Below are 24260 nucleotides of genomic sequence, written 5' to 3'. Positions count from 1 at the left end.
ACTTGTGATGAGTTGTGCTTGGTATACGTAATTTATGTACGTAAGGGTGTCCACGAGACTTTTCCACTTCTGATTTGTCCCTGTACAAGGCTACAACAAAGGTCAAATACCAGACAATAATCTATTAAATACAGTATTTTGTCTCTAAACATTCAAGGCTGCATCAGTCTTGTACCTGTCTGTAGTTTCCATTTGATATCTAATTGTTGGCTAATTAATCCTCCTTTTGGCCCTTTTTTTTCTATCATCATATTTGTCATCTATGGGCATTATTTTTTTTTTCTCATATTGGAAAACATAAAAGCATATTTGAAATGGACATGGGCTTAATGTTTCTGGTTGCAATTCTTGCCTTTTTTTCTAGGCCACTTGGTTTAATAATTCATTGCATTATCTCTAATTATAGATCCCACTAATAACCCCCTTTTCTCTTTTGGAGTGTGAATTGTTACACCCATTCGTCTGTATATGAATCCTCTCTTCTATCCGAGATGAATTAGCATTATATGCACTCGATTATCTCCATCCTTAAGAACCCTCTTTTCCGTGAATGGAGTTTGAGGGGTCGTTATTAACAATTACACGAGTAACTTGGTACTCTATGAACCCTCTTTCCTATCCCATATGAATTATCATTACACACACTCGACTATCTCTGTCACTAAGAACATTTTTCTCCATTAATGGAGTTTGGGGTATGTGCAACACGATTTGAATGGTTTCTTGTATCTGCTGTTAAAACGTGTTGATAAGACTTCGATAATACTGAACATTATTAAAAAGAAAAAGATCTTAAATTTTATCTATTATACAATTCAATAATGTATAATAACGTAATAATGCATACTGAACATGTTTCACATGTATTAAATACATGGACTCATAGAATCCAAATATACAAATATTTTGAAGAAAAAAATTTGAAGGGGGAAATAAAGAAATTAATTTCTCTATAAGATGTGGCTGATTTATAACTTGGTCCCAATCTGATCTAGCACTTTCAACTAAAACACTAATTGAAGCCCAATTGTCGTGATGGGCTGGCCCATATGTCCAAGCCCTGTTGTACATGTGCACGTGGGTGCCCCTCCACAAGTCTAAAGAAATTTATATGTTACCGATCATATAATTTCAGTGGGCCCCAGGCCCCATTTGATTAACCTTGCCCCCAAATTGCTTGGCACATTGCTCACCTTGGACATGACACCTGTAGTTGTCACACGTGTGGTAGTTTGAATAATTCATCATCATCATTTATATCGCGCTTTAAAGAAGTGATGTCAAACAGATCAAGTCGANTCTTTGAAACACTAACAGACTTTCTTTAAGTCTTTGATTTGTTACAATCATCACCTTTAATATTTTTAAACGTTGCAGGTAAAGTCCTTTTGGACAAATTCCATCAACAATTTATCAAAGAAATTTAATTTTAACCACATTTTTAATATTTTAAAAGGGGCAAAAGAGTAATTTTCAATTTATCATATTAAATAATTAAAAAATTAAATTTAAAAAAAAAAAAAAAAAAAAAAAAAAAAAAAACCCCCCCCCCCCCCCAAAAAAAAAAAGATACACAATCGCCTCCTCCACCTCTCGCCGTGATCTGTGACTGAGCTCTAAAATTGTCTTGATCTTTTAGCATAGTGCAAAAGGACTATTTTTGTTCTAAAATTGTTCTGGACTTTATCCAATAAAGTGTTGGAAAATATGGAGGAGAAATAGAGTAAAGACTAGAATAATATCACAATAATGCAACAACAAAATAATTAATACCAGAAACTTGATAAGAACAAGATCGAAAGCTGGAACGTGTAATTGCTGTTCTCAAACTATATTTACCTCCTCTCGGGATTGATTGATATGCTTAAGGATTTTAGCAAATGGTTCGTATGATTATATCAAGCCTTGTAAAGGATCTAACACTGAAGTACAAGTGCGACCATCCAAAACTTTAAGAACACAATGAAAAAAATAGTATTAATGTGAATCAAGAATTTGATCTATGATATTGGAATGAATATGAATTACAAATGTTTCTCACTTATTTTTGGCTTGAAATGTATCACCTATATATAGGCCACCACCAATGTGCACAAATTGGTGCCAAAATAGGCCGAAAAGCCACCACAATTAGGAGTTGCAACGATAGAAAATCGACCTCCAACAGTCAATTTCGTATAACTATGGGACCGCATAGTATAAATCTATGCGATAGAATAGAACAACCCAAAGAGGCCCTAGAATTCACTGCAATAGGCCATGTGACTGCATAGTATTAATATATGCGACAGCACAGTACAAGATTTTGCCTCTAATACCGTTTTCGATTTTTTCTTCTTATTTATTCATCCCACTTTATTTTTTCTTGGATGTTGAACAACATTTCAACATAAAGAACCATAAAACAATCAATCTGCAAATGAATCGGTTCAGTGCTTTTTCCATCTTAAATTCATCCTTAAGCAACTTCCTGTCAAACCCTTTCTGTTTCCCTCTTCCACCCTACTCTCAAATGGACGCAGTAAAAGTGAAAAACTAACCATTTTTTTTTTCGAAAAGCAGATAAAAATTAAGCACTAATATTTTAGCTTGAATTTTTTCGGGGTTGAGCTATAAAATTTGAAACTCTATCTCCAGATGGTAAACAATTACATGAGTGAAAAATCTCCGCTAACTGAATCACTGATAATTTATGGCACCACATTTCTACACATCTTTTTCATTAGAATTAGCAACATCATAGAGGTGGAGGTGGCGGTGATCGGGTGACTGATTTTGAGTTTGAGGTGGGGTGTGGGAGTGGGCGTAGGGTGAGAGGAAGAAGAAGATTGTGTTTTTTTTTTTTTAATTAATTTAATTATTTAATGTGATAAATAAAAAGTTACTCTTTTTGTCAACTGACGAAATTGTGGATGGAAACTGTTCAGAAAAACTTCACCTGCAATGTTTAAAAAGCTTATGAGTGATTGCTGCAACAATCAAAAGTCTAGGAAAAATCTGCTAGTATTTCAAAGCTTTGAGACTTTTGCTGCAAGTATCCCCTTTTTAATTTGAACTTACGCTGCAAAGAACTAATATAAGAAACGATAATGTTTATTTCCAAATAACTCGATTACTGTGACATACATTATAGCAATACGCGTACCTCTTTCATGCTTCCGAGGGGAAAGGTGGTCTGACTTCAGTTTCCAAGCCTGGCAAAATAGGAAAACAACTTATATTTGAAGTTGTTTACTTTTTATTAGTGTGAAATCACCAGCACGACCACCACCACCATTTTTCTATTTACAAATACATTTTTGTTTCTTCAATCGATTCATTGCTATTATCAAATCTACGTTAAGACCTAAAACAATTATATTTTCAGTACTATTGTAAAAGGGTATTACCGAATTGCAGTTGTCCAAATGTTATAACTCATGGTGAAGGTACGATCCCAAATATCACCCAAAATTTAGTTCGAGATTTCACCTCAAGTCCACTCCATGAGGGTCCCCCATCAGTCAACCATACTACTACATTTTATATCCATCCAACACATCGACTTTGACATAGGACCTCCAACTCATCTGATGTAAAGTATTGCCACCACTTTGCCGAAGTCCTAACTCAAGAAGAAAGTGCAAGTACATCAACTCTCTTTGCTTCACCTCCCACAATGTTTCAGTTCTGCGTGTTGAAAAACATGAGCAACAGGCGTTTCAGGATTCAAGTTAATCTGTGGTAACTACATGAAGAAATTCCTCTAAATTTCACACAATACCTAGAATCTGTGGACATAAAGAAAGCCTTCTACAAGCTCAAAGTTACTCGTACAATTCGAGCAACATCTGCTCTCAAATTGACATAATAAACGTCATATTTTGAGCAATTTGTTCTGCAGAAAACCAACCAAGCAAGAGTAACAGTGGTTGTTTCTATAGGCACAGGGAAAGAGACTCTAAGAAAGCTACCAAAAAATTTCCAGCTCCCATAACATCAAAAACCTTCATCCCACAGCACATCCATCGTTCTTGAAACCTAAAATATCATCTTGTGACTATATAAACATTCAGGTCGTTCACTACATGTAAACAAAAAAATGGCACAGAACATGCTTTTTTTCTGTTGAAATTGCTAATCACTTGGCCATTTTGTCTCACCGTATGAAGAATGAGTGAAGGCAACAAAATTACGGGTGAAATTGAAGCTGCAGTGAGTAATTAACTCAAAACACAGTTCTAGTTTTTGAGCAGTTTTTATGAATATAAATCTTGTTGAAATTTGTATAACAAACTATTGAAATCAAACTTGATCTTTCCAAAGCTCTACATCAACACCATAGTATAAATTATAAATAACTACTCAAATTTGAGGAGAAACATCTACTCAGCGAGTGCACTTCAGAGGAAGACTAAAATTCTTTAGCTGTTCCCTCAAAATGTAATTCATCCCAGAAGTTAATATTTTGTAGAATGCATCACACACAACAACTCCACGACGTAGCACCCCACTCGACATTATGTTTTCAAAGGAGCCTTCTTCTCTCTGTCAGATATTCGAGAAGGAGCATTTGAATGTGATTTAAACCTTCCTCTACCTCCATCCTCCCTCTCCTGCAAAAAGACAGTTACTTGGTTCATACCTTTTCGAGGATTTGCATTCCATTCAGTGGTCAAAAATAAGATAATTTCAGTGTATTTGCACCAGTATACTTCATGTATATCAAATAGATAAATTGCATGGCCAAATATTAAAACCAGTATATCTCATGCATATCAGATAGATAAGTTGCATAGTCGAATATTAACAAGCACATGTGCGCATATAGTGTCGAAATATTGATCACATAAGGAAATAAATAATATATTCAAAATTATTTGAGCACAATTCATGTGATATTCGAGTGGCTCAAGCTCGACTAGCTCCCCCTTATAAGCTCACCTCCTTCGTACCCACAGCACAATTCCGACCAAAATCTTACAGGCACAGTCCAAAACCATGCATAACATCCATACCGGACAAAATAATAAATATAAGTAATGAGAGAAACATAAAATCACAACATTTGTGCAAAAATCTTTTGAATGCAACCATCGCGAAAATTTCTCGATCCTCAGCCAACTACAATCAATTGAAATGAGACTGAAAACAAGAAATTATTTGGAAAGTTGTTAGAAGGGAAATCATTAGGTCTTCTATTTAAATCTTAGGCCTTACATAAAGGTTGACAATGACAGCAGACTTCATAGTGAAGTGTCACCACAAACCCCAACTCTAGATAACACATTATGAAGTAGCATAGAAAAACTGGTGTTTTCATAGTTCTAAGAATTTTGGAAGTGAAATGTGCACATGCTTCTAAGTTTAAATGCTTGCATTTCCCTTATCATTGTGTCGAGCCACTCCAATTTGTAAACTGGTTGCTGCAAGTTATAAATCGGACCAGCCCAAGCAGTTGGGACAGAAAAAGCGGTGACCCGTCAGTGCAAACCATTTTGGGAGAGTCAACTTGACTAGATTACAAGTGAACTGGTCAAAAACCATCTAGCCTCGCTGGATTATAAGAAAGTCAGTGACCCAGTTTTGTTAAACTGGATGGCTCCTGAAGAGCTCCAGAGATGCTGCAGCTAAGTCTCGTTCTTGTGACATTTAGTTTATCCTCAAACACATTCCCACTCTGCCACTCCAATCACAATACTATTGTAGTATATAAAAATTACAATGACGAAAAAATTTGTTACCATTTTTTCACTAATTTCAAATCTTTTTCAATGTACACTTACATAAAATTAAGGGCTCCTTGTATTTGCCACATAGTGTATGAATGTAATAACCAAATAAAGGTTCTTCAAGAGAATTTTTGCTAACATTTCCATTTATCAACATGATTAATTATCTTATGAATTTATTGTTATGTATAGAGAGATGAAATTTTAACTAACCTATATCTAATTTCTCGTAAGGAAAAAAGTCCGTACAGAGAAAACAGAGAAAAATATAAGCTTTATAGAAGGTTCATGGAGTATGAAATCAGGAAACAGCAATCTGAAAAAGAAGTTGTGAATCAAAAGCCAAAATATATTTCCTTTTTCCATTAAAATGACTCATTACAGTAAGAAAAATAGTTTATAGTATCAATGATGTGTCTATAACAAAAGGAAAAAGAAATGAAAAACTTGACAAAAACAAAAGAAGAAAAAATAAGTTCAAGATAAACCATTTAAAACCTCGATCATCAAAAAGAAAATTTTAAGAAAAACATACAGCTAAATAATTCAAAGAGATTAATCAAACAGTATAATTTGAATTTTTTTTTTTGTAATTCTCCAATCACCCACCATTCTGACTTGTGCCATGTACATTGGACAGGTCAATGATCAAGCTGGGTTTGATAACTATGATTTTCTTATATAATCTTATGTAACAAGACTCTATCGTGCTTCCAATGTACGAGCCAATTTCTATTTTCAACTTGTCTCAATCGACGTAAAGGATCACTGCGGAAAAACACTGGAAACACAGGAAGGACTCACAGCCAGCTGGACTAAAAAAACTTATTTTTTACCTTTGTTTTATCTAAAACAATGCGTTTACTAAGAGACGAAAAGTGTCTTCAAGAGAGTTTGGTACCTTTTTCTTAACAATCTGTACTACATCCTCGTCCTGCAGACCATGACTAAGGCCACAATGTTGTGGGAGATGCCTTGCACTTGTGCCCCAAACCAATACGTACTTCACATCCTTTACCAGGCTCCGATGAATGTGGTTACAAAAATCTTCAACTGTGCAGCCACCTCTACCCTAAAATAAAATCCAAATTACATAACGTAAAATATGTCACTTGAAATAGAGAAAGGCAGCAGAATTCTGCCACCCTAACATCAAGAACCAAAATATGTCATGAATATATGTCAATGAGGAAGGAGAAGGAACATAATTTACTATAAAAACAGCTCCAAAGAAATTCGTATTCACAAATGCATTCTCAATTATTATGACTCGGAGACATACCGCAGAGAGGACCACAGGGTCACTGAAGTCTGGTTGCTGGCCCTGAGGCTTGGTATAAACTCTGACAAGGCCCATCTCCTCCCACATTTTCGCTAGAAGGCGGTCCAGATTCAGCTATTTAAGCAACATGATAACTTAACATTAACTCACTCGGAAAATTTGTGTCCACAACTGCAACTAAGTTGTATTAATCTCCTAATTATTGTTTAAGCGAGGACTAGAAAATATGGAAATAACTTTTCAACAATACGCAACAGATGGTTATTTACGACCCAGGAACTTTAAACATGGACGATTTTATAAGAATGTCATATTTACCCTCAAGTTGCAGCTAATAACAATGGAATTCGGCTGTCTAGCTAATCTGTCCACATCATCAATACCCACGACATCTATTTTGTTGTAGACATAGATACACTTCATATATTTACGATTTCCCTCGATTACATCAATAAGATCATCCACTGTGGCATCTTCACGAAATAAAACCTGACAATTTATTGTGGAAAACAAGATGGCTAAGAGAAATCTTGGCTGGAGGCAATACAAAGTCTTCATATGCAATAACTAATCATCATAGAAAGAAGCTACTAGCAGAATAAAAGCATTGCAAGAACTAAAATATTATAGAGAGACTCCTAGCAGTTTCTTTTCTTTCTGAGCTTAAACAAGTTAATTATGAGGAACTTTAATTGTTTTACGTATTAGTAGTATTACAATTTTTAGCAGTTTGGTAAACTACACTATAAATAGTTTCATAGTTTACAAACTGGTTACCTATAACTTATAAGTAGCGTAAAAATGTCAAATGACCAGAAAGGACATCAAGATGTTTAGTGTAATAAAGTAGTTAATACCATTTTCCATCCAATTCTATCGAAATATTTTAAGAGATTAAAATGGTTTAGATTTGTCATTTATCATTTTAAAATGATCATTTTTCAGATTAAAACAATCGAAAATATATAACATGAAATTAAAGTCACAGTTCAAGGTTATTTGAAGAAAATTTAGAAATAATGGAGTGCCTTTGAGCAGACCTACTGCTCCAAGATCCCCAGAAGCAAACCATCAACCACCTGCCGGGGGAGCAGGGTGGCCAGGAAATCATGGGACCTAGTTCTAACCACACAGGGACAATTAGTTTTGAAATTCACTATAGAATCCCACTCCATACCGCAAATTTAGCAAAGGTAGAAAGTGAAATACTATGTGTTACCTGCAAAACTGATATACCTTGACTCCATCCGCAAATGTTTCCTAAGTTCTCAAAATAAATATAGAACCTCGATAATAAGTTGTAATGTTAGATATAGCATATTGCATACAGCAACATTGAAGCTGATGCCAAATTTGTCATTGTTAATGCATATAACATGAAAAAGCAAATATTCCCTCAACTCTTCATCGTCAGTGGAAGAGTGTTCCATTTCTTTCTTTTTAGTTATGATGAATTTGAAGATCATATGTCAGAAGTAAACGGGAACTGGACATCATTACACTTGAATGAATGATGAAATTATGTGGAAAGAGAGAGTACCTCTGCATTGTGAATCTTGTATTCATGTAATATCTGATAGCAAAGCTTCTCATCCACGTGAGTTAATGGTAAGGTGCTGTTGAAAGAAATTCCCCCAGTTTTTTTCTTCTTAAAGTATATCTGTCGGATCCAATATCACAAATTATGATGCAAAAGATTCAGAAATAAAAGTTCAGTTCCAGAAAAAGAGAACAAATACAACATGAACTACTTTTCAAATTGAATGCCATCTCTTCAATTTTGAGTTTTCTCAAAATAATGTCTACTTCTCAAATTGTGTTGTCATAACAAAATTTCCCAATATGCAAGCTTATATTTATATCTTGGTGATACTAAGCAAACAAGATTCAGGAAAAAAAATGCAAGAAAATACAAATACGCATACAGACAATGGCCTATTAAAGAATGCATTACCTGAGGTGGTCTTTTGTTCAGACGCAAGCCCACAGCTTCAAGCTCTTTCGTCAATATTTGACGATGTCCTTCACTCTGAAATTTTCCTTGGTCGGTTAACAAGCTAAGGGAAAATATTGGGCTCCACTCAACAGAAACACAAAAGCTTGCATATGAAATAATCATCTGGGTTCAAGTTGCTAATAGCTAGATGAAACAAATGCTGAAATAGTACCACCATGCTTTTTAAAATTCATGAAACTTGGTAAATCTTTTATTTATTATTCAAGCTCTTTCGTCAATATTTGACGATGTCCTTCACTCTGAAATTTTCCTTGGTCGGTTAACAAGCTAAGGGAAAATATTGGGCTCCACTCAACAGAAACACAAAAGCTTGCATATGAAATAATCATCTGGGTTCAAGTTGCTAATAGCTAGATGAAACAAATGCTGAAATAGTACCACCATGCTTTTTAAAATTCATGAAACTTGGTAAATCTTTTATTTATTAATTTATTTATTTACTACCATTACAGGATGTAACATTACAGATGACTCTAATTGAGCATGGAAAAAGACATAATTGCATCAACCTAATCAAACAGACAAGGTAAAGCAAATAACTTCTTCCTAATAGGAACTTTAACAGCCAAATAAGGCATCACCCAGAAATAATAATATCCAGTAACCATATTGTTTCTTATCACTTATCAGAATAACATTTTGTTTTATAGATATGCTTTTAAGGAAACAAACACACAGGTTATAGGGAGCAAGAGCTGTGGGAAGATTATAAGTGTCTGATCATTCCTCGCTCATCACTGCACGTTGACACACTCATGAAGGCGAAAGAATAGTCTGTGTCAAGAGTTTACCAATAGGAAATGATGTGATGTTGTGAATTCAAAACCACAACGATAAAAAAAAACGAAAGCACAAAACAACTGTAACATGACAAAACAGAAACCATCATTTGCTAAACAGACCCCAGACTACAAGACTACAATTACAGCTGAAAGAGTAACACTTACTTTTGAAGCATCGAGAACCATCAACACAATATCTGATGATTTGGAAACGGCAATGACCTGAGCTTAAAATTGAAAATGCCCTAATCATGGTTAATGTCATCTTCACATTTGTCCAAACTCACCAGCCAAGTGGTAGCTCAATGTTATTACAGTTCAAATTCTTTACCTGCCTACCACGCCCCTTGCCTTCAGATGCACCTTCTATGATTCCAGGAAGATCAAGCAACTGGATTTTAGTATCATTGTAATGAATGATACCGGGGATACAGGTAAGCGTGGTGAACTCATACGATGCAGCTTCTGAATGCGTTCCAGTTAACATTGTCAAGAGCGTCGATTTTCCAACACTGTAAAAGGTTAAAAAAATAAAAAATAATAGACCACAAGTTTGTTTTTGAAGAATTTCTTTATGCCACGGAGAAAGAAGAACATGCAGGTGAATAACTATCCTTCATTTTGGAAGTTCAGATGCATCTTAAAGATCAGCATGCTACATTTTACACTTGCAACGTGGAAGCATTATCTTTAGTTTGTGAAAAACCAGTAGAAAAGAAATGCTATGGAAGGAGTGGATTGCGTCCCCATCAATGCTGTGAGTGCCCTCACACGTGAGCTAGAAACAAGTACAAGTTCATAACACATCAATTCACTTGCTAAGGCCCATCTAACCCAACATCATGTACAAAATCAAAATCCATTTTTACTAGCTCAAGAAAAATCCCTTAACCATCCTATCTATATTCTTGATGGTAATTATATTTTCCTAGAACCTACAGTCTTAAGTAATAAAATGCCAAACCTGGGAAATCCTATTAGTGCAACACGTCCATGGCCAAATTTTGTAACTTCAAACCCCTCTCCAGCTCCACTAGAACCCTAATGCAGCATTGAAGAATTATCAAGATAGAACATCACTTATGCAGAAATGTTAAATAGTCATTACACGGGGGAAAACTTGAAGGGTTCAAACTTCAAGATTCCAACAAGTAAAATCACATGCATTAAAAAAGTCCATAATCCTGAGATTAAGAGAACAAGGAATATGAGTTATACACAGATCAATATGAGTTATCAGATAAACCGTGAAAAAATTATAAGAGTTGCATACTTTTGGGGGTTCCAATAATTGTGTCCTCAACTTTGCAATCTTAGCCTTGAGCTGACCCAGGTGATATTCTGTTTCCAAGGAAGAGAATTCAAATTAGTACCTAATTAACAGACCTAAAGAAGGAAAAATTCTTCAACCAGACGAGTAATATAAGGAACATGTCACATCAGAAACTCTGAAATATGTGGGGAATCCAAGCAGAGTATCTACAGAGCTGAACTATGTTTACTAAATAGAATTGACATGTGAGCTACATATATAATTAGTCAAAAAAAAACCTTAATTATCCATCCAAATTCCAAATATATGGCCCTAACTCTGTATTACTAAATACCATGTAAACATTCTCATCCTAAGTCTTAGTCATCACCGCCGCTCTAGATTTAGAGAAAAAGAGAGTTGCACAAGAAATGGTGATTAAAATGCATCTTACCAGTGGCTTTATTTTTCTGGGTTCGAGCCATCTCGGCTTCAATTTCTTTGATCTTTTCTATAATACCCATGGTTCCTCAAATTTATCTGCAATGATTTAGAACAAGATATGTCATATCAAATAGGAATAACCAATAACTGCGCCGATTGTCATGTCAATAAAAGCAAAGTGATTTAAATCAATAGTCGATAAGCAACAATTTTCTCGTAAACTAGGCGTAATTTGCTAGTCCAATGCAACTTCAAGAACAAAATTACCTAATAAAATGTCTCCGGATGCTACTTTGAGCTAGCTGGTGGAAAGTGGAAGAACGTCTAGGGCTTCTGAGGAGATAGCGTACGTTCTGCCACCAAAGCGAGAGAGAAAACTAAAGTCGTGTGTCAGTATTGGACAATGTCGAGCTAAAAAAGTACTAAAATTGAAGCCCCCGTTTGACCCTCATTACCTGAAAATGAAAATGGAGAGAATAGTATTTTTTAGAAAAATGAATGATTGAAAAAGAACGAAAAAATTTCGATTTACGTGTAATATTATTTTATGAAAGATTGTATGGTTGAAAATAGGAGAGAGAAAAATAAAATATAATGTAATTTAATTTAATGGGAAGCAAACAGGGGCTAAGTCGTGTTCTCTTTGTTGTTTTCAAACTGTTTTCTATTTTAGATTTTTGAAAACAGTGAAAATGAATTCTCTTTTATGTTTTCGAAAATGAATTTTCGAAAAAAAAATAATTGTAAAGAAAACGCATTATCTAATCGTGGATAAACAAACCAACCTTTCGTCATTAATCTTCGAATGAATTTACTTGTCCGTTGTAAATAGGCGAGAAAATAGAATTCCTTTCTTCTTCTTTACAAAAATAAAAAAATAAAATGGAGAAAGTTGTGGCACTCCCTGAAAAGGAAGTGATCCAGCCGCACCTTCTCGTGAAGGAAGTTTGACCGCCTTACCAATAGTTGAAACTCAATTGGGAGATGTTTCGGCTAATATTAGCCATTTGCATCAAACTCAAACTTCCTTCTTGCATGCGTGCCCCCTCGAAAGCTCACTTTTTAGTCTTTCAACCAACTAATCGAACTTTTCAAATATGTATGAAGTATTAACAAATTTTTCGACGTTTTGGACGTTTTCTGTACAAAACCCAAACATGTTGAAAACACGCAAAACAGGAGAGAGAAACCATTAAGCCGTCTCCCCGTCTCCCTTCTCTCTTCCTTCAACTCTTTTCCTCCTCTTTCCTCGACCCCGGCTTCAACGTGGAGAGGCGACGAAGGTGATGTGCCGATGCTAGCCCCAGCGTTGAGAGGTGACGCTACTGTGAACGTAACGTCGCGACCCATTCTTTTGCATCCGTCTCCATCTTCTCTCTTCGACGCCAACTACAGTTTAGGGGAGGCAAAGTTCACTGTCGATTTGGTGGTGGTATGTTTGATTGTGGTGGTGGTGATGTTGATTTTGGTTGATTTTCTTTTCTGCATTTCCCCCTTTTCTTCTTTGTTTTCTGCGTTTCTCCCCTTTGGCAGTGGTGGTGGCAATGGTTGACGGTTCATGGTGGTGGTGGAGGTGTTGATTTTAGTTGATGGTTCATAGTGGTGGTGTTGATTTTGGCAGTGGTTGATGGCGCTGGTGGCGGTCGATAATGGTGATTTTTAGCAATGGAAGTGGTGGTTGCGTTGATTTTGATTGACAGTAGTGACTGGTGGCAGCGTTGTTAAAAATTGTTAACAATGGTGATTTTCGGTGGTGGTGGTGGTGGTGGCAGTGGGTGACATGTGGTGATTTTCGACGATTGTTAAAATTATTCTCAAAATTTCAAAGCAAACGTATTTTCCATTTTTGTGTTTTGAAAAACAGTTTTGCAGAAATCACAAAAAGAACATTTTTTTAACAATTTCAAAACATGTACTCAAATCACAAAATCCAAAATGAATTCAAAACTAAAAACTACAAGAGCGAAACATGGAGAATGACCCCTAATGTTTCCTACTTTTTGTAAAATGGTTTAATGTCTAGGGTTTGATGCTTGGTGGCATGGTTCGAATTTTTTGAGGAATACTGATAGTGGTGTACAGCCCCATCACATGAAAGAGGACCTACCATGAATAAAAAATTCATGGACTTCCGTATTGTGAGGGGATAGTAAGCCATGCTGTACAATATGTGTAATAGGCTCTTTTTTTTTTTTTTAATCAAATATTGTTGGAAAAAAACAATGCTAACTTGAGCTAGACGCGAGAAAGCTGGAGAATAATCTATATATTTATATACGTGTGACTTTAGAGAGTTCACGTTTTTGCTAGAAATGAAAAAAATAATTTCCTACAAAGAGCAATTTGTTTAAAAGGGACCAAGTTGAGTGAAAAAATGAGAATGGCCGTTAATAATAACTAGCTTATATCCTATTTCTTATAGGATTATCTTACATCGTATTTGGACACATATCTCACCTATAACTGAAGAGACTTCTTGTGTTCCATTTTCATTTTATGTAGATAAAAACTATAAAATATTTTCTATAAATAGCATCATATACAAAATTAAACTAAGAGTGGAAATGTTAATAAGCCGATGTGCAGAAGCATAATCCTATACTGAGTAAACAAACGCGTTATAGGCATCACTTTTTAACATTATCCACTTGGTTAAAAGTCATTGACATGTAAACTAATCGACTTTATAAATTGTTTATTATAGATCAGTTCAGCATAAATATACAAGTAGAAAAGCATTGAACTCTGCTACAAAACCTGGGATTAAATCGCAGGTTTAAATCCAGAACCGAGGTGGATCTTGAATTTCATGAGGCCCGCAGCATAACAAAGACCGAGGTGTTCCTGTCATTGGCCCTGTTTGAATGGCAAAACTCAAAAACATTTGAGCATGCTGTAAATTTTCATTCTTCCCAGTACTCATTCTGCCAGCTTGCATGCTCATTGTACATGTTTTCTTACACATTTAAGCACAGATTTGGATCTAAATTTTGACAGTAAAAGGCAAAAGATTTCTCTGCTTCATTACACGTTAAGCTACAAATATTGAACGAGTGGCACCTCGAAATGACTTGAGCCTCAAAATAACAAACACCAGTTATCGTAGTCCACAAACTATTATTCGTCCAAGAAATGCCCAACAATCAACGCGATACCAAACAGTTACAGTAACGACAGTTCTATCAAACTTGCTCCTAATTTAGACAACTAAAATCTGGTATGTGCAATACTAAGAGAACTCTGGACTTATTCATGTACACCACTTCTATCGCTACCAGTGTGTCCAGCAAACTTGCTTGCGCTGAAGCTCGGAGGAACCTGTGCTTGCATTTCAGCCAATTCTCTTACTCGTAACAGAATTGGAGCAGGGATCGGAATTGAAGCATGTTTACGGGAATTCTGCATCTGTAATCGAAGTGGTTAAACTCCACTTAATGGAAAATAAAAATAAGGATATTTGAAAGAAGCAAAATGAAGAATTTGAGGCATGGTTGCAGGACATTATTCAGCAGAGCAAGCAACCGTAAATCTGAAATGATATAGTACATAAAAACTAAAATGAGAATCTTTTGCATCATACGGATGATAAAGAGTTCAAGAAATTATATCTTCAGAAATTTAAAATTCTAGTGTTGAGGGTGTAGAGCATGAAAGTAAATGTCACATCGCCCCCCACCCCTTCTCTTTTCCCAACACAATAACAATAATACTCTCTCTCTCCCTCTTGTAAAGTATGTTTTATATTTCTTTTGAGTGATTATAATATGTGGGTCTTATGAAATGTGTGGATAATAACTGAGTAGTAAGTTGTGGTCACAGGGAATGTGGGAATAAAATAAAAAAAATGTTTGACCAGCTTAAAATATAATTTAAATTTTGCCAAAAATGTACTTGAGTTTCAAAAATAGATCTGCAGTTCACAGGAACTCCAAATGTAAAAGAACAACACGTAGCAACCATTATAAATACAACCACTTCAAAAGAACATGATCAGAAATCAACACTATTAGCACCGTCAAAATCCGAAATGGACTGTCATAACGAAAATTATTCCAGCCAATCAGGCTTAATAGACAGGGAATATGTCAACCAGACTTGAAAAGCACATTAATACTAAATATAAAATTAACTACTCCAAACATCTTCATGCAATGATCAATGTCTGCCCAAACCATAATTACAAGTGTGGTGTGAAATGACAAAGTCAATTCATAAAAGTGTTCCTTGGTGACTAAACTTCATACCTCCCTCCAAATATTAAGAAAGAGTAAAGAAAAGGGTATATGGTGTTCATGTTTATTAGCAGCATAATCTTACTTTAAATTAGCAGATATCTACTTTCCAAATCAAATTTAAGTCGAGCATTTTATGTGTGGAAGGGTTGGTTGTGTAATGTGTGTGTGGGTTGGGGGGTGGGGAGGTGTGCTGAGAGCCTAAGATGAATGTAAAAGGAACAATTTGCTCACCCCCTTTTCAGCTGGCAACTGTGCAAAACTAGCTCTCAGCAGATTCCTCCACTTGTCCTGCAAAATAATAATATGTTAGCGAATCTTAAGAAAATTACAAAGTTCAATCTCATACCTAAGCTGTAAGTGGAGACTAAGCCTGCTTTGACTAGATTAACTATAAAATACTTTATCCTACCTTGAGGTCAACAGAGGTTCTATAAGAATAAGATGCGAAGGCAAGGCGTTTAATCTCAGACCATCTACCAGCACCATATTTGGCGACCCCTTCAACTAGCTTAACAACCTCACTTAGAGTCCAAGGTCGATGATGCTTCCTCCTCATTCTTCCAGTTGCTGCAGGCATAGCTACCGTGTCATCATCTGAATTCTCATTTGAATCCAAGTTCTTAAGCTCCTCCAGCTCAACTTTCCTTTCAGTGTACAGCTTATCAGATGAAGTAACAGGCTACGCACATAAAGTTCCCATCAGCAATGGAGAACTTGTCATCTTTACTTACGAACTACTTCATCATTAAAAACTAGAAATGAAGATGCCACAAGATACCCTCAATGGTATGAGAATTCAAAATGCAACTCATTGTAAAACGAATAAAATTCTTGAACAATAACTTTAATATTTTTAATGAATAAAATTCTTGAACAATCACTTTATTAAAACATAAAAGTTTTCAAAAGAAAATGAAAATTAAGAACAACATATTCAAACTTAAAATCTTTAAAACCAAAATAATTTGATCGTCAAAACATCAATAAATCATAACATAACATCAATAAAATATTTTATTAGCGACCGTTGTGTGCTCGCCCAATCTTCATCCATCTCAAATCACTAATTAATTATTACCTAGAAAAAAATCATGTTTCGTATAAATGATGATCTAAATAAGTGAAATAACATAACATGAATAACTGAAGTCCATGAGATTTGTGAACATACTTGATGAGACACGAAATTATAAAAACCGAACTTCGTGGTGCTAATTTCATGTGTAGTGCTACTAAACTCCATGATTTCATAACATGATCATAATATTGACTTCTGTAATTTTAAACAATGAAATACATGTATTTCACTTACCTTGAATTTGATGATCGTATTAGCACGTAGGAGAATTTTTGAAAAAATGTTCGTGTGTGTTTTTGGGGGGATATATATATATATATATATATTTTACCATTTCCATTTTATTATTCCAATTAAATAGAAGGGAAGTTCCCTTAGTTAATCCTTTTAATTATGGTAATTAACAAATACATACATATTACATATGTTAATTACCTTTTTGGTTTTTAAGTTTCCTTAATTGATTCTTTTAATTATGGTAGTTAACATATACATACATATCATATATGTTAATTACCTTTTTGGTTTTTGGTATGATTAAATAAAAAATGAAAGTTTCCTTAATTGATTCTTTTAATTATGGTAGTTAACATATACATACATATCATATATGTTAATTACCTTTTTGATTTTTGGTATGATTAAATAAAAAATGAAAGTTTCCTTAATTGATTCTTTTAATTATGGTAGCTACCAAAATTTGCATCAAATTATTCCTTACCATAATAAAAACATGCAATAATTATTTCTTACCGTATGTAGATACTCTGTGTGTGTGTGTGTGCGCGTGTGCGTGTGCGCACACACACACATATATATGCTATAGTCCCTCAACTATGGATGTGTATGAAACTTGGCCCCAAAACTTTCATCGGTATGCGATATGATCCCTAAATTATAGTTGATGTGTAAATTTGTCCTTGAACCTTAGTCTCTGTATAAATTGGTCCTTAAACTATGGTCATCAAGCATCAATTTGGTCCCTAAACTTAGGCTATTGACATGTAGAGAATTTTGGGTTATTATACATTGTATCGTGTAGCTCTTAGTTTAGACACCTAGGAGCAATCAAAGATGTGTTAACTAGAGTCAGTTATAACTACTACCTTCGATATCTATCAAAATAGTTACGTAGTAAGACATAACAAAATAGTATTATCTAGATTTTCTAGACCAACCCCAGGCAGTTGAGACAAGACTCATTTGAGTTGCATTCCCAAATAAGCTTCAACAAGGTTCAGTTAATCTTTCTAGTTCAGACAGTGAACATCCAGATTTGAGGTAGTAAGTATTGCTAAAATGTAAATTAGGAGGATGGTACAAGTCTATCTCAGATGATCTTTAATCCATATGGGAAACGAGTCGGGAAACGAGTCGGCATTGAATACTTTTTCCCAATTTCAACGTCTAGTTTTAGCCACGTACCGGTCTGGTTGGTATGCCCAAGCTACTAGGCTAAACTTCTACATATTATATATTTATATCTAAAAGACTGTTAACCACAATATAACAAGCTTACAGTGCCAGTATCACATCCCCCTGTTCCATCAAAAGTACTTCGAAATATAGTAAACCCTTCCAGTCATACATTAGTTACATTTTGGCTTAACAACAGACCATTCTTCAATGCTAAATAGAATATAATGCTAACGAAGACAGGAAATGATTTCGTGTTTCAAAAGATTCTAAATGGAAAAGTAAAACTGGAGCAGAAGCAGCATTTATAACGAATTTATGCCCTTGGCAGAAAGGGGGAAGAACTCACTCAACTTGCTCCATCCACGACAGGAATAGATGCAAATAAAGGTAGGTTAGCTACCAAAGAAATTATAATCAAGCAGCAAAAGTGGTTCCACTTATAGCATCAAATGGCTTTATGAACTATGCGTGTTTGTTATTTGTTCAACTGAATGCAGTTCAAAGTATTTAAATAGACCACAGAAAATGATCGTGACTATTCCAGATTCTCAAATCCAAACTTGTAAAACTAAGAAGGTATTTTTCACGTTACCATGAGAGTCATAAAGTTTTCCCTCGGACGGCTCCGGCGAATCCTGGAAACATATGGAACCTGAACTCCAGAACCTCCAAGTGAGTCTCGCCTTATGAGCCATCTTCCATCTAGTCCAACTTTTTGAACAGGTGTTACATGCATGTTTGTGGATGGCTGACTATACGCACGATGGCCGACCGAGGAGATTAACTTTGCACAGGAATCCCTTGATTCTCCTTCTGAAAGTTCTTCAATATATCGTTTGGTAGGCTTTCGGACTCTTTTTGTTGCTCTTTGTTCTGTGTTAGTATCTTCGTTTCCATAATTATCCACTGTTGGATAATCCTGCAATTTCATGCCTGTGGCGTTTGAGTGGCTTTCCTTCTCGCTATCATGGAACGTCGGTGAACTTTCATGGTTCTCGCTCGTAGATCCAACTTCCGGGTCTTTCAAAATATTGTGTTCCACACTATTAGAGGTTTCTTCTTTACATTTCTTTACCACTCCGTTGTCTTTGATGACCAAAGTCGTGGTTGAGAAATCACATGAATTGGTCAATCCCATTAATATCCTCCTCTTGAGCCATTGCTTGTCCTTGACAGAAGTTTCTCTTCCAAAAGTTGCTTTGAAAGTCTCCTGAAGTTCTTTTACTGTAAGATTATCCACGTGTATCTCACCTTTCAACGTAGAAAAATCAGGCTTTGAACTAGTACCAATGGCAGAAGTGGAGGTCTCGTTCTCAACCAATCCATTGGAAGGTTTTGGGGATCCCTCAAGTTGGAAAATACTGACATAATCTGCAGTTGGAGCCAACAGAGCAACGCTTTGCTGCATGGTACATTCAAAGCAGATCTTCTCATCAGTGGAAATGGCAGGGCCAACATCCAAATCAAAAAGACACAGGATCTCTTATATGAAGCTCTTACATGAAGCAAAGTATTAATGGGAGAGGGGGGATGAAAAGAACTAAATTGTAGTATTTTAAAACGTCCCATAAAAGACCAAATAGAGTACCTCAGGTTGAACATTTACTTTCTCAAAATCAGCTACAGGATCGGGTGGCACATTTGGGGTTTCATCATCAAGTTTTACATTATCAAGTGGTAACCCTGTCATACAAATAAGTCTAAGAAACATATAATGCAGGAAAAAATCGATATATGGCATAGTGTTGAAGGAAGAGAGAGGAGCCAAATTAAAAAAAAGGTCCAAAACCAAATTATCAGATGGAGGAGGATTCTTGTTCCTTTGGAACATGGAAAGCATTCAAAGATGAAAATTTTCAAAGGATACAAATCTGAAAACCAAGGAAAAAAATAAAGCAAAAGTACGTTGGCACATTTCACACAATGACAAGGTAACGTGGTAAATATATGACTCCAACTAGAATGAATTGTAGCAAATGACCTGCTGAGTCCTTCAAAGTGATTATAATCAAAGAAAATGCATCACTTGTGCTAAAATCATCACGATTTCATGGTAGCATAGCAAAACACATGAACATAAACAAAAGTACAAAAAAATTCTAGTAGCGACCTTCTGAAGCTTTGAACTGAAGTTTATCCAGATCATGTTCGCAATTTGTATTGCATTCCACAGTTTGTCCAGAGTCTGAAACAAATCTATTTTCGCTCTTGTCATCTTCGAGCAAGTCCTCTACTTCCATAACTTCATCCTCAGTCGCAGGCACTAATCTCCCATTTCCATCAACCTAGTTTATTATAATCACAACTAATAATTACTTAAAAGACGATAAACAGTCAAAGCCCCGCCACCAAAAAAGCACCAAAGAAAAGATATCATATTACCTCACACTGTCCATGACAACTTACCTGATTATGCTCACAGGGATTTCTAACTTAAAAAGCTCTATTTGCATCTACTAAAATATATCAACTCAACTATTAAATTAAGTTCATTCTACAGTTTAATAGCATGAGATTATCAAATGCAGACAGTACAATCAGATTGTATTTATTCTCTCACAACCACTGTGATAGTCCAAATACTTTAAATGTACTTTCTCATAGATAATAAAATATGAGATGAAGAGTTGATCCACACGAGAGCAAAGTTAGAAACCAAAATAAACCACCACATTACAATCAATCCCTCACCCTTGATGAAAGCAAGGTCCGAAGAAGAAACAAGAAACGAACAGCGTGTACAACCATCTAACATATGCATTCCAGATGATAATTAATATCTGTATTTTATTATTAGGATATTTTGATAAATAATAGTCTTCCATCACTGGTTAATGGTTACCGCCTACGAATGTCAGAAACCATCTGTCATCTATAGAAATTACCTCCTTGTGCACGAATGTATTTATGGAGATACTCATGAGTAAATAGACATTGTTAATTTTCATATGAAGAAGAGTCAGGCACTCCTACCAAGTGTGTATGTCCACAAGCAACTAGTAGTTCACTCAGAAAAAATTTTCAAGGGTAATTTAACAAGTCTAACAACTTAGAAGCATGTTCAACGACTACCACACAATTAAAAGTCAGGCATCAGAAGATTCTTAAGAAATAGCTGAAACCTAACAACATAAACTTAAATCATAATTCAGTTCAACACTAAAAAGCATCAAGATATCTTACAAAAACATGTGGATTATAAATGTCAATTATAATCTAATTTAAGAATAGTGGTATACCCGAACAAGCTGATATACAACAGGATCAGCAATCATTTGCAGGGAGGTTGGAGTGGGCTTATTTCTTGCAGCAACACTATCTTCAACTTTAGCTTCCTCATTTCCCACAATATCAACTACTGTTTCCATTGAAAAATCCAGCACATGCAACTCATGAACACTAACTGAAACCCAAAAACAAAAAAAACAAGCCACATATTTGTCTCCAACATATTTTTACCTTTCAAAATCCCACACACGAAATTTCATTCAAAACATGCATTAAATATTTTCAAAATAAATAAAATTAATCACTTCCAATCGTGACCGATTACCAGAATAAAATCAAAACAGTAATTTACCTCATCACAGAAGGTTTCAAAAAACTTGATTAGAATCGAGCAACTGAAACCGTGGATTGGAATATTCCGGTGCCCGGGTGAAATCAAAAATTCGAAAATGTGGAAAAGATAATATTTGGATAGTTTAATCGATTGAAAGATGATAATTGAAAAAATAAGGAAATTAAAAAATTTGAGATTTAATTTTGCATTTGGGGATTCTGTGTTTTTTTTAGTTTAGTCAGTACGTGTTTTGTTTGCTTTACCAGCACGCTGGGTGTAGTGTGTACTTAGTCGGATTCCAAATCTCGAATCAACTTGATTTGAGAGATGGAGGCAGAATCCGGATATGCCCGTGGTTGCTTTGCTTGCTCTTCCATTAAAGCGGGTACGGATACCGGGGCATCAAGTTCAACGGCTTAAAATGACGAAAATGTCCCCATGGAAAAGCAATGTTCCTCTTATGACCTTTATGGCTTATGATGTAAGCATTCGGTTACTCATTTTTGAGAGATTATATTTTAGCTTCCGTTTGATTTCCATTCTTTGGTCACAAAAATGAAAAATATGATCGTTATTTATCACATTAAGTCACCATATTTGACTTTTTATTTATTGTGTGAGTCCCGTAACAACTATATTTTTCATTTTTATTCTTACAAAAATGAATATCAGGTGGGATCTTAAAATAGTAATTTTTTGAAAAATGAAAAATTACAAAAATAAGAAAAATTTATATTTTCATGTATAATTATTTTATAATATAATATGTTATTAAACTGAGTTTTTGAAGAAATGAATCTCAAGCAAAGGCATATTATCAATAAACATATAAGTTTATTCAATAATCCCGATACATCTTCAAATGCATGAATCACAACATGTATAGTTAATGATATTGGACATGTAATCAGTCGATAGCAATAGTAGTCTAAATTCACCACTTCTGCCAAAATAAACCCTGAAATACAAATTGCATTAATAGGTTGTCACGAGTCGTTATCCGACTTCTCTTACAAGAAGAACAAAGTAATTTCATATATTAAAATGGGAATTGAAGGGTTGGAAACTTCCCTTATTACCGCGGTTTTTGCTATTCGTCCAGGGCCTATGACATGCCCTCCCTAGTGTGAGCCCTATCACTTTAGCAAAATCCTTCTAGTGAAGTTGCAATATCAAGGTATAGCGTAGGTTGCAATATCAATATACAATATAAGTACAAGGTCGTCGTTTGAGAGTTAGCCTTATTTGCTTCTTCTCTTCCTCTCTATTTCGAGTGCCATCCAATTCTTGATCCCAGTCCATAACTTCTTTAAAATAGCCGATGATGCTCTTTTTTTTATTAGGATCATATTTGGCCCAGTGTACTTATTTCAGTTATTGGCAACAAAGAAATCGACTCGGTAATTTCAATCTTGTAGAAATATTTTTTTTTCTTTCACTTTTTCAATTGATGTATCAGCCTGATTCTTGATTCTTGCTTTAATTTCTTCCTTGCACACACCCTAGTTTGCATAAAGCCATATGAAGCCAGGTCCGGGAATGATCATCAAGTAAACAGAAAAGTTATTATCAATGTTGTTTGGTCCTAAATTCAAAATAAAACAAAAATACCTACATATACAATTAAAATCCGTTTGATTGCGAAGATGAAATTTGAATTAAAAAAAAAAACGAATTTCAGGAAATTGAATTGCCTAAAAATTGTTTTCCTAAGAATTGTAAATTATTGTATTTGATTGGTATAATCTTCCACGTGAAAAAAATTGAAATAAAAATGTTTTTTTTTGGGTTCGTTTGACTTTGTTTCACATGAAAATTGACAATTAAAGGAATAGATTTACTAATATTAGGGATGAAATTTGTTTTTATTACAAAAAACAAAAAAAAATCATCTATCTTTTGATATTCGTTTGACTTTATTTTACATAAAAATTGTCAATTTAAGAGATATCTTCTTTTGTAATTGTTCCTAGAATTTGTTCCCATAGCCAAAGGAAAAAAAAAAGATGGAAAATCATTTTCCACCAAAGTGGTGGGAAAAGAAATTCCCCAAAAACCATGAAAATGTGACCGTGCGAAGAAAAGAGAGAAAATCAATTATATGCCAAATTTTACCTATGAAACATGAGAAAAAGTAGAAAATGGAATCAATTTTCCATAGAATGAGGTGCAATCAAACGTGACATTAGATAATATTGTACAATATTATGAAAACAAAATGAGAAGCTACGCTCCACTCAAGTCTAGTGCTACATCTTAAAGATACTTTGATCATTTCACAATACACCAAATAAATTCATTAACGTACTTCTTTCCGAAAGAAAAGAACTTGCATTGAGAAAATCATTGCAAGCCGCGAACAGAATAAAGGGACATAATCAACCCCAATTAATTGGTGAATCGTTTTGTTCCCATTTCAAGACGAAAGAAATCTATAGAGCCGTCATTAACCCAAAAAAAAAAAAAAAAATCCCGCCC

General features: G+C 34.9%; 2 protein-coding genes across 5 annotated transcripts; both read right to left on the bottom strand.

Annotated features, from left to right (window-relative positions):
• Positions 1–4157: 4157 nt before the first annotated feature.
• Positions 4158–11876, bottom strand: LOC111374708 (developmentally-regulated G-protein 2). Of its 2 annotated transcripts, XM_022997422.1 has the most exons (12): positions 11756–11876; positions 11499–11584; positions 11066–11133; positions 10757–10833; positions 10124–10304; positions 9958–10014; positions 8948–9022; positions 8534–8653; positions 7312–7482; positions 6994–7107; positions 6613–6783; positions 4158–4595 (listed from the first exon to the last, which is right to left on the bottom strand). In XM_022997422.1, the coding sequence occupies exons 2-12, from the start codon at positions 11566–11568 to the stop codon at positions 4500–4502; spliced, it is 1200 nt and encodes a 399-aa protein (XP_022853190.1). In that variant the 5' UTR covers positions 11569–11584; positions 11756–11876; the 3' UTR covers positions 4158–4499. The 2 variants fall into 2 exon arrangements, with proteins under 2 accessions (XP_022853190.1, XP_022853191.1); XM_022997423.1 differs by lacking the exons at positions 10757–10833; positions 11499–11584; positions 11756–11876 and having other exon boundaries at positions 4172–4595.
• Positions 11877–14312: 2436 nt separating this feature from the next.
• LOC111374706 lies at positions 14313–22095 on the bottom strand. Of its 3 annotated transcripts, none has more exons than XM_022997419.1 (8): positions 21801–22095; positions 21460–21623; positions 20331–20505; positions 19809–19903; positions 18813–19622; positions 16133–16402; positions 15955–16011; positions 14313–14893 (listed from the first exon to the last, which is right to left on the bottom strand). In XM_022997419.1, exons 2-8 carry the CDS (start codon positions 21586–21588, stop codon positions 14735–14737), a joined length of 1695 nt encoding a protein of 564 aa, XP_022853187.1. In that variant the 5' UTR covers positions 21589–21623; positions 21801–22095; the 3' UTR covers positions 14313–14734. The 3 variants fall into 3 exon arrangements, with proteins under 3 accessions (XP_022853187.1, XP_022853188.1, XP_022853189.1); XM_022997420.1 differs by having other exon boundaries at positions 21460–21578; positions 21801–22092; XM_022997421.1 differs by lacking the exon at positions 21801–22095 and adding an exon at positions 20603–20676 and having other exon boundaries at positions 21460–21536.
• Positions 22096–24260: the final 2165 nt, after the last annotated feature.

Source organism: Olea europaea, unplaced genomic scaffold (assembly GCF_002742605.1).
Source record: "Olea europaea var. sylvestris unplaced genomic scaffold, O_europaea_v1 scaffold1279, whole genome shotgun sequence".
Taxonomy (NCBI): Eukaryota; Viridiplantae; Streptophyta; class Magnoliopsida; order Lamiales; family Oleaceae; genus Olea; species Olea europaea.
Note: the sequence above shows the minus strand (reverse complement) of the source record. Positions and strands in the feature narration are given on the sequence as shown.